Genomic DNA, 16,593 nt, shown 5'->3' on the forward strand with positions numbered 1-16,593 from the left:
AAAATCTGTAAAAAATATAAACACATGGAGGCCAAACAATACATTATTAAATAACCAAGAGATCACGGAAGAAATCAAAGAGGAAATCAAAACATACCTAGAAACAAATGACAATAAAAACATGATGACCGAAAACCTATGGGATGGAGCAAAAGCAGGTCTAAGAGAGAAGTTTATAGCAATACAATCCTACCTCAAGAAACAAGAAAAATCTCAAATAAACAACCTAACCTTACACCTAAAGCAAGTACAGAAAGAACAAAAAAACCCAAAGTTAACAGAAGGAAAGAAATCATAAAGATCATATCATAAATAAATGAAAAAGAAATGAAGGAAACGATAGCAAAGATCAATAAAACTAAAAGCTGGTTCTTTAAGAAGATAAACAAAATTGATAAACCATTAGCCAGACTCATCAAGGAAAAAAGGGAGAAGACTCAAATCAACAGAATTAGAAATGAAAAGGAGAAGTAACAACTGACACTGCAGAAATACAAAGGATCATGAGAGATTAATGCACGCAACTAATTATATGCCAATAAAATGGACAACCTGGAAGAAATGGACAAATTCTTAGAAAGGCACAACCTTCTGAGACTGAATCAGGAAGAAATAGAAAATATAAACAGACCAATCACAAGCACTGAAATTGAGACTCTGATTAAAAATCTTCCAACAAACAAAAGCCCAGGACCAGATGGCTTCACAGGGGAATTCTATCAAACATCATAGAAGAGTTAACACCTGTTCTTCTCAAACTCTTCCAAAATATAGCAGAGGGAGGAACACTCCCAAACTCATTCTGCGAGGCCACCATCACCCTGATACCAAAACCAGACAAGGATGTCACAAAGAAAGAAAACTACAGGCCAATATCACTGATAAACATAGATGCAAAAATCCTCAACAAAATACTAGCAAACAGAATACAACAGCACATTAAAAGGATAATACACCATGATCAAGTGGGGTTTATCCCAGGAATGCAAGGATTCTTCAATATATGCAAATCAATCAATGTGATAAACCATATTAACAAACTGAAGGAGAAAAACCATATGATCATCTCAGTAGATGCAGAGAAAGCTTTCAACAAAATTCCACACCGATTTATGATAAAAACCCTCCAGAAAGTAGGCATAGAGGGAACTTACCTCAACATAATAAAGGCCATATATGACAAACCCACAGCCAACATCGTTCTCAATGGTGAAAAACTGAAAGCATTTCCACTAAGATCAGGAACAAGACAAGGTTGCCCACTCTCACTACTATTATTCAACATAGTTTTGGAAGTTCAAGCCACAGCAACCAGAGAAGAAAAAGAAATGAAAGGAATACAAATCGGAAAGGAGGAAGTAAAACTGTCACTGTTTGCAGATGACATGATACTATACATAGAGAATCCCAAAGATGCTACCAGAAAACTACTAGAGCTAATCAATGAATTTGGTAAAGTAGCAGGATACAAAATTAATGCACAGAAATCTCCTGCATTCCTATACACTGATGATGAAAAATCTGAAAGAGAAATTAAGGAAACACTCCCATTTACCACTGCAACAAAATACCTAGGAATAAGCCTACCTAAGTAAACAAAAGACCTGTATGCAGAAAACTATAAGACACTGATGAAAGAAATTAAAGATGATACCAACAAATGGAGAGATATACCATGTTTTTGGATTGGAAGAGTCAACATTGTGAAAATGACTCTACTACCCAAAGCAATCTACAGATTCAATGCAATCCCTATCAAACTATCAATGGCATTTTTCACAGAACTAGAACAAAAAATTTCACAATTTGTATGGAAACACAAAAGACCCCCAATAGCCAAAGCAATCTTGAGAAAGAGTATCAGAGCTGGAGGATTCAGGCTCCCTGACTTCAGACTATACTACAAAGCTACAGTAATCAGGATAGTATGGTACTGGCACAGAAACAGAAAGATAGATCAATGGAACAGGATAGAAAGCCCAGAGATAAAGCCACGCACATATGGTCACCTTATCTCTGATAAAGGAGGCAAGAATATACAATGGAGATAGACAACCTCTTCAATAAGTGGTGCTGGGAAAACTGGACAGCTACATGTAAAAGAATGAAATTAGAACACTCCCTAACACCATACACAAAAATAAACTCAAAATCGATTAAAGACCTAAATGTAAGGCCAGACACTATCAAACTCTTAAGAGGAAAACATAGGCAGAACACTCCATGACATAAATCACAGCAAGGTCCTTTTTGACCCACCTCCTAGAGAAATGGAAATAAAAACAAAAATAAATGGGACCTAATGAAACTTAAAAGCTTTTTCACAGCAAAGGAAAGCATAAACAAGACCAAAAGACAACCCTCAGAATGGGAGAAAATATTTGCAAATGAAGTAACTGACAAAGGATTATTCCCCAAAATTTACAAGCAGCTCATGCAGCTCAATAACAAAAAAACAAACAACCCAATCCAAAAATGGGCCGAAGACCTAAATAGACATTTCTCCAAAGAAGATATACAGACTGCCAACAAACACATGAAAGGATGCTCAACATCACTAATCATGAGAGAAATGCAAATCAAAACTACAATGAAGTTTCAGCTCACACCGGTCAGAATGCCCATCATCAAAAAATCTACAAATGATATATGCTGGAGAGGGTGTGGAGAAAAAGTAACCCTCTTGCACTGTTGGTGGGAATGTAAATTGATACAGCCACTGTGGAGAACAGTATGGAGGTTCCTTAAAAAACTAAAAATAGAACTACCATACGACCCAGCAATCCCACTACTGGGCATATACCCTGAGAAAACCATAATTCAAAAAGAGTCATGTAGCACAATGTTCACTGCAGCACTATTTACAATAGCCAGGACATGGAAGCAACCTAAGTGTTCATTGACAGATGAATGGATAAAGAAGATGTGGTGCATATATACAATGGAATATTACTCAGCCATAGAAAGAAATGAAATTGAGTTATTTGTAGTGAGGTGGATGGACCTAGAGACTGTCATACAGAGTGAAGTAAGTCAGAAAGAGTAAAACAAATATTGTATGCTAACACATATATATGGAATTAAAAAAAAAAAAAAAGGTTCTGAAGAACCTAGGGGCAGGACAGGAATAAAGACACAGACGTAGAGAATGGACTGAGGACATGGGGAGGGGGAAGGGCCAAGTGAGAGAGTGGCATGGACATATATACACTACCAAAGGTAAAAGAGATAGCTAGTGGGAAGCAGCCGCATAGCACAGGGAGATCAGCTCAGTGCTTTGTGTCCACTTAGAGGGGTGGGATAGGGAGGGTGGGAGGGAGAAGCAAGAGGGAGGGGATATGGGGATATATGTATATGTATAGCTGATTCACTTTGTTGTGCAGCAGAAACTAGCAAACCATTGTGAAGCAATTATACTCCAATAAAGATGTTAAAAAAATAACCTTGTAAAGTTTTTAAAGTTTTAGCAAAATACACGGTAACTCAAAGTGAAAAAATAATAATAAAAAAATAAAAACAGTGGAGTTTGTTAATTGCAACAACTGGTAGAAATGGTAGAACAAGTGTGGATGTACAGAGGGAAGATACAGTTTTTACAGGTGTCATTCATAAGTTAATTGTTAAATAAAGTGTAAGATTCCATCATCTTCGTAATGTAGGTCATGACAGCCTTATGTAAGTGTACTAGTGCTGCTGAATGTAAAAAGTACTTTTCAATATTACCGTTTTACTCAGAGTATATCAAATATATTTGAAAAGAAAAATTTCCAGTTGCTTACTCTAATCTATAAACTTTTTTATATCTAACGATTATTGACACTGCTGATCAATTTGATAAGAATGAATAGGTCAAATTATAATATATATGTAAACTTCTTAATCAAATTTCTACTTTCAATATTTTTTAATTTGCAAAATTATACAATAATCATTACTATTTTCTATACCTTGATTACCTCCTTTGGATAAAAATATCCTGTAAATTAAACTCTCTATTAATTTGAAATAATGTATGCAGAAGACTGGTATAATCTTTCATTGGATCAAAGGGACTGCCTATAAACACTTTAATAACTATATTTATGTTTCAAAAGTGACATGTCTCCTCCAAAGCTTAAATGAATTTCAGACATCTAAATAAATAGTACTTGATGAGAGATTTATGTGCTGTTTTTATAAATAGATTAGATTATAAAAAATTAGAAAATACCTGACTTATTGAGAGTAATTCCAGTCGTATACAGAAAATTATCCACTTTCAAAAACTGTTGTAGGACTGTAAGGTAGCCTGTAACGTTGCTAATGTGATGGCTGTTGGGTAGTCTAATTAAGGCTTTTGAAAACTGAACACTTGGTTGAGATTTGGCATCTGGAAAAAGGAAACCTCATTAGCAAATAGACAAAACAAATGCATATTAAGCACAGCACTATTGGTCAGGACATTTTACTCTAAGTGAACCAGTTATTTCTAAAACATTACTGACATTTCCTAATTATAATTATTATTTTATATTCAGATCTGAATAAATAAGAAATGCCCCTTTCTTTAGATCATACAAGGCACCTTTAGCCTAGAGAGTGCTTGATTCACTCGCCCAGAATTTCTTCACCCTTTGAGTTTCACTTCTAGGGAACCACACATTGACCCATGTGGTTCACTTGGGGTTTCATTTCTGTAACAAGAGTAGAGGTAATGGTGCATGCCAGAATGGGCTGAAACCAATCAAAAGCATCTCATTATCCTGTTGGTCACAGTGATTTGTTGAACTATGGGACTTGTGACAACCACAGTTAATGAGATAAAATGTGAGTTTTGCTTGGACTTCTAGGGGAAAAGACCTTCTATTCCCCACTAGATTTTATGTGAGCAGATATATGTCTGGGAGTTGCAAAAGCCATCTTGTGACCAAAAATGAGAGCTCCTTTGAAAATGAGACAATATTTAAGGACCGCAGAGTTGAGAAACAGAAAGAGTAAAACTAGTTCTCAATTATTTCAGCTGAAGCCCTGATCAAGCCATGTCTAAAGGTGGTCCCATTCCTACACTTATCAATCATTTGAGCAATAAATAAGTGCTTCCTTTGGGCTTAAACTAGTTGCGGGTTGGGTTTTCAGCAACTTGCAACAGAAAGTATCTTTGATGATAAGCCATATACTTAAGTGGGTAGGTTTCTGCATCAGGCAATTAAACATGCATTAAAAGTTTTTCAAATGCCAGGCATTCAATTTATAAATATTATCTCATGTAAATAACTTTGAATTGACTATCCTCTAATTTATCGAGAACCCAGGGACAATATTGATTTTTTTCTGTATTCAGCAGATCTTTAACAATTCAAGGGTCAACTCATATCATTAAAACTAAAAATTATCAGAAACAATCAGTTAAGTTCTTAGGATGAAAAAAGTATCCATTTTTAAAGAGTTACATGACAATAAAAAATAAACTATACACTGACTGAGAATTATCTTACATTGTTTTATTTATCATTTATGTATGAAGCTAGAAAAATGGTACCTGGAAAATAAACAGTTAAGGGATATAAAGAAAAAAACAACACATCTATATTATCCTTGTTAAATTGCTTTGAGGGAACAATGTAATACCTTTTGATCCCTTACAGGTACTATCTACAACTTACTTTTTTAAAATGTGTGGCTTAATTATGATGAAAATCCAAACTTCTTTACAACTGAAAACATGTACACTAAAGGAAATGTCTAACTGAACTTCTCTAAGGTTTTACACATTCCTGAAGTTCCCAATTTTTGCTGCTCCTTTTACTACAAATATATTTACACACAGGCCTAACATACTTTTCACTACACAAAATGAACAACTTCCTGATAAAAATCTTAGAAGGAAAAATATTAACGTTTTCTGGAAGTTAAGAAGTGAGGATGCGTACTTTCCTAAGGAAAGATTTAACATCATCAGAAACATCCATCCCTTCTTGGTTGGCCTCACCAATAGGTCAACTCTTAGGGAAATGAGGCAGTAAAAGGAATTCCAGAGGGCTCACAGTGTTCTCACAGAGATGGGCACGTGGGATGTGCAGTGCCACCCAGACAGAGGAGAGCTCACCACAGCTTCGTACAGTGGCAAAGGAGTGGTACATGAACATGCTCACGCTGACCCTTTTCATATAACCCAGCAGAAATTACAATTTGTGATGGGGTTTGAAGAATCCAGGAAGGAGTAGGATGTGTCAAGATAAAACCAAAACAAACAAATGAAGCAGGACTGTGGAGAACCTGATTTCACTAAGGTCCCAGCAGTGTACAATGTGGCCTCTCTCTGCAAACATGTACTTCCTATTTACTTTCCACCTTTCATACTCAACGCTACATCCACCCATTCTGCCATGCACCGGCAAACTCAGTGCAAGAGTAAGAGATTCTACTGCCTTGCTCAGTAAATTACTCTAAGATTAATCAAGCCCTAGTTAATTTTTTCCAAATGATAGTGTTAGGCTTTCTTTTTTAATACATTAGGACTAAATAAGATAAGCTTCTGAAGATGAAGAGAACTTCAAAAACAGTTCTTTTTACCATGACTCTTGTATTGGACTTTGAGGTTTTCTGCCTTTACCAGTCATTCTTATTATGCTTTAGTTCTCAACATTAATTTCCCAAAAGAAACAAAAAAGCCAATTATTGTCATTTATAGAGGTTTTACATAATATGCAGTTAAGAGTCACAAAATGCTGGGACTAGTTAAGGGGGTAAGGAGGTGAGGTAAGGATAAAACTGTCATCTTCGTGGTTGGTAAAGCAGAGCTGGAGGACACAGCTTGAATCAGACCCCAAATCACGCTTCCCGTATTCCTGCCCTTGGGATATGTGAGTGGGGCAAATCATGTCTGCCAAGCAGATACTTAACTCCCCAGCCTCAGACCCTTCCCACACAGGCAGCAAGATTAATGTCAGAGGCAGGAATGAAGGTGACCTGCAAACTAGAAAGCCCCAGAGATCTGAGTCCTTTTCCCAATTTCACCAACCACTAAAGCTCAGTGAGAGATGTGATTTGGAAAGCAGTTCAGGGACTCTTTCCAGTACTTCTGCAAGTCAGATGTTCTACCGGGGGTGGCTAAAATGGTAAAAGAGAGAATGATTCCCACTACACACACACACACACACACACACAAATGCCATAGTTTGATAGTGAAATAAGAATCAGTTCAGATCAACTTATAGTCAGTACTAATCATCCCTGATCAACTTAGATTTTTCCCACCTTATAATCAACACTGATCCACTGGTGAAGAAGTACAGTTATACAATATAGTCACAATATAGTCTCTTTACTTACTAGCTAAGTAAGAAGTGGTGTACTTACCAGCTAATTTTCCAGTAATTAAAACAGTGTCTTCAAATAGCCATATATTTGCTTGGCTTTGCGGGAACAGTGAAAGTGTAACTGATGAATATACTGTGAAATATAGCATAATTAGGATATTTTATTAGACATGGGGGGGAAAACTGGGACAAATATAGTTCTGCTCTGGCAGGTCCTAAAATTGTGGGGAAAAAGAAGTTCTGTGATGGGAAAAGCAATTCAAAACAAAGGAAGAATGCATGTATAATATGATGGAGGAAAAAAAGGAACATAATAAAGTGAGACGATTTGGCAACACTATTTTACTAATTTTTTAAAATTTTGTAAGTAGTTTGTACCAAGGTGACTAATAATGTTCTCTAACTAACCCCAGATATATTTGGTCAAGTTAAATGCTTAAACAACCCTCTGCTATTTTCTCTATATAATCGTTACTTATTTCCTTCTTATACTGAATAATTTTTAAGCCGTTTTTTCCTGGCCCCACGATTCAAGGTTCTCTCAGATGGGGAGTATATCCACTCTTCTTTTTTAACTTCCCATACAAAGGTGCAGTGCTCTTCTTCACAGTGTGGTTCACCAAACAGACTGTGCTTTGCCAAAGGAAGAAACAGTTTAACACATAAAATGATCCAGAGGCAACTTTTAGTAGTAGGGAGGATGGGGCTGGACCCGCCTACAGGAGTAGGCACCTGAAATGCCTGGTGGGATGAGTAAGTGCAGATCCCCTGAAAGACAACTAAATTCTTTCAAGATCAGGAACAAGAGGCAGGGACAAAAGACCATCGTTTTATAAGCAAGACCAAATCAAACAAGCTGACCAATCCTGCGAAAGAAAAATAAGTTCTGAGGCATCACCTAGAGTTCAAGTTCTCACTGATCTCTCTCCTCCATGCAATGCAAGTAAATATCAACAGAAATGATACAATACCCCTAAGTCACTTAAGAAAGGATAAAACACACTTGCATGAGAATACTTTTAAAATTTGGAGATATTTCAAAGAGCTGTAAAGGAAATACGGAAAAGACAGGATAAAATATTAAAAGTATACAATGATGTATAGGTGGATGTAAAATAATATACTTTTTTCTTAAGTAGGAATAGAGGACTACCAAATGAAAGTAATTTTAATTGAGAATACACTAACATTTAGATGGATTGTTAGATGTATTAGATTGGAGAGGAGGTGGTTAGGGTAGTAGCTTGGACCCGAGATGATTGTATCCCATATTTGGATACTTTCTTAGTCCCAGGTAGGTTAAAAAGGGCTTTTCTATTAAACCTGAGGAGAATCTTTCAGAAAGTCACTTAAACTTGGATTCAGATTTCCTTTGACTTTAAAAAATGTTTCTGATTATAAACGGGATATATATCCACTCTGGAAAAGTTGAGAAATACAGAAAAGGAAAGAAGAAAATGATGGTCATCACAATACCACCACAGAGACAACCACTATTAGTATTTCAGTGTAGCTCTTCCTGGATTTTTCCTGTGATTTTGTTTTTAAAAAGAGGGAGTATGATACTGTATACAGAATATTTTCACCCTGCTTTTTCACTTAAAATAATATTGTAAGCATTTCTGTTCCTCAATAGAAACTTTCATAACATTTTCAAGGTCACATATTTCTTAAAGTATCAAGATTCACTTAACCACCACACTGTACAATACTGTATATTTAGATTGTTTCCATTTTCACTATTACAAAATAATATTTGACTCCACATCCTTGTGCACAGATATCTGTCCACTTTATTTGCATGTTTGTTTTTAGGATATATTCCCAGCAGTCAATGATGATGAAGATTTCGAAGACACTGACACACACATTTCAAAGTTGTTATCCAGATAACACTGCCGACTTCTCCCACCAGCAGTGTTTGAGGATGGCCGTCTTGCCCAGCTTGTCAATATTGAGTATGTTCACTTTTTAAAAATGTTTCTAAAGTGAAAAAAATCTAAGAAATGTGTATTTTGGAGGCGTACTTGGATTATTAGGAAGGTAAAATATTTTATCGTATTTACTAATCATTTGTATTTCCTGTTTTGAAAACTAAGTCATGATTTTATCCATTCACCTTATTTAGGCAGGGCCTTGGTTTTTTACTGATGTGTATGAATTCTTAACACATTAAGGATATCATTCCTTATTATTTCATATATTTTTTTACTACTTTTTAAAATTATGGGGAAATCTACCTTTTATGACATCTTTCATTGCTTTTCAGTTTAAAAAGACCATCCTAAAAAAATAAGATAGTTTATTAAATTTAATATAATTTAATTTTCCATATTTTAACTTTCTGAGCAATATATTTTGGAATATGGATTCAAATTAATTTACTCCAAATAGTTAACCAAAGTATCCCAATATTACTTTTTGAATATTCAGCTTTTTCCTCAATGATTTATGATTCCTATCATAGATTATATTTTTTATGCCTACTAGTATCTGATTTGTACCACATTACAAATCATAGTACAATATCACTTAATTCTGTAGCTATATATTTTAGTTATCTGGAATGGCAAATTGCCTCTAGTAAATCGTCTTTTAAAACAAGATTTCAGGTATTTTGACACATCTGTTCTTTAAGGGTTATTTTGCCAAGTGTTTTGTTAATGCATTAAATCTATAAATTAATCTGGGAAGAATTCAAATCTTTACAATGTTCAAGCTAAGAAAAAATATTTTTCCAGTTTCTGGTGCTTTAGTTGATTTGGTTTTTTTTTTTTAGGTCTATCAGTAACATTTGGTAGTTTTATTTTCCCTCCCCACAGTTACTTCACTTTTTTTTGTAGGTTTCCCTGCATATTTTGTTTGTTCTTGTTGTTCTGAGAGGGATTTCATTATTTTTCCTAATTGGTTATTACTTCTGGTATATAAGAACATGTATTGATTTGTAGCAATACTTATTTGTAGTTTTCCAGGGATATGATCATAACCAGAAAAGATGGTTTTGATTCTTCCTTCCTAATAGCTATTCCCTTTTTTTAATCTGTTAATATCTTTTTGCTCTGATAATAACTTCTACTACAATGTAAAATAATATAGACATCTGTGTTTAGTTTCTTATTTTAGTAGGATCACCTCTAATATTTTACAGTTAAGTATGATTTTGAGATACCTAAGGATATCTTTGTGGTCCTAGTTTTTAAAGAGTGTGTTCTTGGTTAGGCATGAATGGTGAACTTATAAAATGCATTTCAGGCAACATTTCAGGCAATTGTTGATATTATCACATATTAGTTCTAATTTGTTCTACTAATATGATACATAAAATTAATGAAGTTTGACATCCTTATAGTTCTGCAAAGAAGAAAAATCCTACTTGGTCTTGACAGTATCCTATATTTAAATAATGGTGAAATTCTTTTCTGTATTGTTTAGGAATTTTACATTTAGAGTTATAAGTATGACTGGTCAATAGAGAGGTGTGTGTATATGAGAGACAGTATGCACACATGAGGGCATTTAATTTTGTATTACCTTTGTTAGGTCTCAGAATCAAGGCTGTACTGATTCGGTAAAATGATCTGGGGCACTTTTCCTTATAGCCTTTGAAGTTATTTTTACCCAGAACATTTTACCCATGGTTATTAATCTACCTCATCTAAAATCAATATACCATTTATATTATCACAAAATTGTTTGTTTTATTGGATTTTTAAGATTATTGCCAAATTTTTTGATAATTTTTATGATTTTTAAAGCTTTTATATATTTTTATCTTTTATTTCCCTCATTTTTGTTTAAATTAGCTAGATGTATGTATAATTTACTTCAAAGAACTAACACTTTGTCAATTATTTCTTTATATTTTTCTAATATATGCCAATCTACTTCAATCTTTTTATTTCCTTTTTCCCATTTTAGTTGGTTTCTTCTTTCATTATTTTTCTCACTTTTGTTGAATGAATAGTTGTACTTAATTTCTGTCTTTAAAAAAATTTAAAGCATTTGATACCATGAAGTCACCTCAAATACATCCTTATCTGGATTTTCCAGTCATTTTATTACAATTTTATTCACATGAGTCTTATTAAATTATCTAATTCATTTTTCATTTTCTTTCTCATTCTAAATTTAAATAGTTCAGGAATTCAAATGTTTCCATTATGAAACTAAATAAAATATCTAAAACCTAACAAGAACCACCACAATAAAAAATAAAATTTTTAGAAAGATTGACTACCTAATGTATCATCCTTCCAGTCAATCAGACTTGTATTCTGGTACCTTGTATGGCCAATTTTCCCAGTATTCAATTAGTTATAATCACTCCTACCAATTTTTTTCCAGCTTTATTGAGATATAATTGACAGCTAACATCATGTAAGTTTAAGGTGTACAATGTGATGATTTGATATGTTTTTATATTGTGAAATGATTGCCACAATAATTAATAATTCTTTCTCCAGTATGCCTCTTGTACTCTCACCTCTCCTTTCCATTTCCTTTCTTACATCAGGCTACTGTCCAGCAGCACAACCACAGCTTCATAGCCAGGCTCCCTGAATCCATTTTAGCCCTGCTGTTGCCCTGTTCTTTATACACTGTAAATTCAGTTTCTAAATTATTCGTCACGTAAATCTAAACTGTTCATCTTATCTTTTGAGACTGTCCTTTAATTATCTGGCCCTTTACTTTACTTTGGGCCAGATAATTTACTTTACTTTACTATCCTGCTTCTAACTAATTCTTTGGGCATGCCACACCCCTCTCCGCCACCTGCAGACAAGCTTTGTGCCAGAGCAGAGCTGTAGCTCGGGATTCCTTCAAGCTTCTGTAGAAGGAAAAAGACCTTCATGTTTTCTTCAAACTGGCACGCCTTTCTACCTCCTTATATTGGCTTCACATAGTCTCATTTTCGGTTTATCAGAACAAGAGAAAAAAATCATTTACATTTAGTGAAAGCAAAACATTGTTTAACTGCTTACTTGGCATTCTTCCAGTCTTCCAAGGCAGAGGTGTCAACACATAGCCATCTTTGTAAGCAATAATGGTTAGGCTGAGTCCTAACTTGTAGGGTACTCTTATCAACACTGCTCCATTGTTTCTAGTTACTGTGGAATTTGTCTTCGTGTAGTTTACAAACACTTCTACAACTGCTTGACTCAGGTACTGACGACTGATGATGTCATTCACCTGGACCTTCAGCATAAATACAGACACTGGAAGAGAAAAAGAAAATCGCAGCACGTTATATCCTAGAAAGCATATGTCACTATACTTTAAAATGTCATTTAAGGCACCTGAACCAACAGTACAAAACTGTTGAAAAATTTAGGAAATACATACACATGGATGGATAGAAAGAGGTGTTAAACATTCCAACAAATTCATTATTCTCCCTAAAACTGAATAAATTTGAATTTATTATTAACACGGCGCAGGATTATCACTCCATTTTCTCTGCCATTTAGAAGAAGAAGGGAGAACAGTGAATAATGGAAAGAGTTTCTGGCTTTAGGAAAATAATTTTTACTTTATGTTACTAATTTCTAATATTATCAAGTTATATAGATTTAATACTAATTTAAAATACAGTCAAAGGTCTTAGAATAAAATGCCATCTCACCAAACCCCTTAGTGCATGGCTAGCTCCTTTATTTTGTTCTGTTGTCTGGAAAGCAGGGGATGCGTTTTAGTTCCAAATTACAAAATATCAAAACAGAATCTCAGATGCACCTAGAGAATATTATGCTTAGTGAAATAAGTCAGAAAGATAAATACTATGATGTCACTTATATGTGGAATCTAAAAAATAACACTAATGTATATGCAAAACAAACACATTCACAGACATAGAAAATAAACTTAAGGTAATCAAAAGGGAGAGGGAAGGGGGAGGGACAAATTAGGGGTATAGGATTAACAGATACAAACTACTATCTATAAAATAGATAAGCAACAAGAAGGTATTGTATAGCATAAGGAATTATAGCCGTTACTTTGTAATAACCTATAATGGAACATAATCTGCAAAAATACTGAATCACTATGCTGTATACCTGAAACTAAGATTGTAGATCAACTATACTTAAGTTAAAAAAAAAACCCTTTTTCTAAAATATAAAAAAACATTATCCATTAAATATATAGATACAACATGTGAAAATAATAAAGTCAAGAAAATAAGAATTAAAGCTTTTTCTACTTAAACCTCCAGCCTTATAGATCTTGACAATGTGTCCATGCATTTACCAATGATAATGTTTGGCTACAAAAGAACTTTTACCATCATGGAAATGCCTTTGCAAAGCCTGTATCACCTGTAACCTGTAACACCTTTGCTAAAGATGCCTTATCTTCTACCATAATGGGCTCTGCAGCCAGTCAAGGTCCATCTCTGCCATTCCCTAGACATGTGACTTTGGGTGAGTTACTCACCTCTCGGTCCATTTGCTCATCTGTAAAATCAGGAGATAGCAACTATTTTGAGCTAGTAAAATAAAATAATGCAAATAATGTGCTCAGTACAGTGTTTGGTTGTCACATCTAATGTTAGTATCGTTATTTATAACAAAAATTATTACTTCACAACTGGAGACCACTTCATAAACATGAGTACTTCAATAAGAAACATCTCATAAGGATTAATTATGCTGTTATGCATTTGTGTAAACAAACCCATTTTTTAAAAAGAATTTTTAGCAAGAACATCACGTCAGGTAAAAAATCCTAGTCAACAATGATTGAGTTGCAATATTGCTACAAAACTGTTGTCACACCGTATCTATTTTTTGTTAAGATAAGCTAGACTTTAAATTGCTTTTGACCATACAAAGATATTTTAAATACAAATAGAACCACTGTAACTGCCCAGTCCTAGGAAAGGTATCATTCAGCAAGTTATAAAATAGTCCTTAACCTTTTAAGAATCAAAAAATGAGGTTAAATGTTATCCAAACACAATTCTTTACATATTTAGACACAAACATATTTTTCATATATTTCCTCATACATGATAATAATTAACTCTAATAAGAACTAAAATGTGTTGGCGGTTAATGAACCAGGCATTGTGTTAATTTTTAAGTGCATCATTCCATTTTCTCTTCAAAACATCCCCGTTAGATAGATACGACTGTCTTCATTTCATATATTGGTAACTGCAGGTTAGCACGGTTTGTAAGTTGGCCATGGAGGAAACCAGACACAAACTTGCCGCAGTCTCTCCTCAAAGCTTGTGCTCTTATTGCACTACAATTGCCTGATTATACCCTTAAAAGCTACTCTAGTCCCACTTTAGAGCATGGAAATGGGAAGAACTGGGGGAAAAAATGACTCCTGTAGAGTCATACCTTAAAATGAGGTTCCATTAGTATATCTAAAAATGGTTAATTTCCAAAACAACTTTGTATATATTCAAATGTAAATATGGAGAACAGATTACAAGGAAAAATATAGATAACTGATGTTCATCCACACCTCTACTTTCTCGGCATTTTTAATAATAAAAAGCCTTTGTGGGAGGTTAAATTATTTGTGAGCAGTCCTTACTATCATTACTTTTAATAGAAAAATTCAGGAGCATCTGGTACTAAAAGGTCAACTAAGCCTTTGGCTGTAACTCCAAGCTTTCCTCAAATTATTTAACTACCTCCCCATCATATAAATTCACACTAAAATAAATCATGTTGCTAACAATTTAAAATCAAAATATGAAAAAGGGCTAGGAATAAATACATGTTCCTGTTGCCAAGCCTTGTGTGTATATTATCAAAAAACATCTCAATATACCTTTGTAAAATATATAATATCAAGTCCATTTTACTGATGAAGAAGTGAGATTTCAGACATTCAGGCAGCTATGCAAACTGCCTCAAATCTCACAGTCATTAAGAAGATGTGTCAATACAGCAGAAACTAACACAATATTGTAAAGCAATTATACTTCAATAAAGATGCTAAAAGAAAAAAAAAAGAAGCTGTGTCAGCCTTCAAGTGTCCCCCCCATGCATGACTCCAAAGCCATCTTTATATCATGTTATAGTGAGTCCTGGCGTCACATTACTCAAGTTAATTCAAGGAATGTATGATTGCAATCATCACTGAGAACTTAAATTCTTATACAACATCAATTAAAAAGAAAAAAAGTAATTATACATACATGCTGATGCCAAACCATGGCTTCAAATTCAAATGGGAAATACAACTCTTAGGCAAAAAAGTAAAAGGTTGCCATATGTAAATAGGGCATGATGGGCTTCTAAACCAATGTCCTTGAATAGAGCCACCTAGTACAAAACACTAGTTATGTGTAGAGGACAAGTAGCTGCTGCTCAATTCAAAATAATTCCCCCAGTCACTTGCCCCTAATCCCCTAGACAAAATGTATTGAGCCACTGGCATAAAGCGTCTAACTAACGCAGGCCAGACAGTCTGTCAGGCCCTCAAAATGTGAATAAAGATACACAGAGGCTAACAGTTGCTGGAGCTGAATCATCTGAGAGAGTCTATGAACTCCTACTCTCTGTGATTTCCAGTGCTTACATGTCCCTCTCCTTCCAGAAGCTTGGTTGTACTGTCCCTCTGCTGATTGAGCTATATCAAAATCCCTCCCCCGAATCTTGTAGCCAGAGTTGGGTTCTGTTGCTTGCTTCCAAAGCAAGTACCTTAAATGACATGGGATACAACTGTAAATATATGATATTTTATTTAATAGGCTACCCTATCTTTTATAAGAGAAGGCAAAGGAGGGAAGGCTAATGTACCAAAAATATGAGAAACCACATAAGAGGGAGACTGCACATAACTAGAAGATAAGGAATTAACATTTCCTATTAAAATTTGGTAATGGGTCTTATTCAAATCAAATGTACCTACAATGGTTCCTTCAACAGCATTTTCAGGAATGGGACTCAACAGGGAATTTTTATTAATTTGTTTGCTCCAAAGATTTTAGAAATTCTCAGAGCCTTTGGATTTATAGACAAAGTCCAATGTGTAGTAAGATCTTAAGCTAAACTCATTAAAAAAAAAAAAACCTCTGCATATTCCATATGTTTCATCTTTGTAAAAGTACAGTTGCCAAAATAAGACACCCTAAAGCCTCCTGGCATTCTGAAGCTGGGTTTGATTCATAAAATGTTTTCTAATCCAGAATGGACGATTTTTTTCCACATGTGCTAATAATGTTAATGTAATAAATTTGATGAGAAAATGAGTATCAAATTCAGAAAAAACAATTTGCAAAGGTCACATCTTGGCTATCAAACTCATAGCCTGTCTGTGGAGGTCCCCTATG

At 34.4% G+C, this 16,593-nt stretch overlaps 1 protein-coding gene across 1 annotated transcript in view; it reads right to left on the reverse strand.

Annotated features, from left to right (window-relative positions):
* Positions 1-16,593, reverse strand: part of FAM171B (family with sequence similarity 171 member B) — a gene marked incomplete at both ends in the record, with an annotated part of 62,269 nt that overhangs the window by 14,602 nt on the left and 31,074 nt on the right. The window contains 3 exons of the mRNA XM_082658870.1: positions 4,211-4,369; positions 7,339-7,431; positions 12,281-12,514. Coding sequence (XP_082514996.1) covers positions 4,211-4,369; positions 7,339-7,431; positions 12,281-12,514 — 486 coding nt within the window. The remainder of the gene's footprint in view (positions 1-4,210; positions 4,370-7,338; positions 7,432-12,280; positions 12,515-16,593) is intronic.

Source organism: Grampus griseus, assembly GCF_964374135.1.
Source record: "Grampus griseus genome assembly, chromosome: 7".
Taxonomy (NCBI): domain Eukaryota; kingdom Metazoa; phylum Chordata; class Mammalia; order Artiodactyla; family Delphinidae; genus Grampus; species Grampus griseus.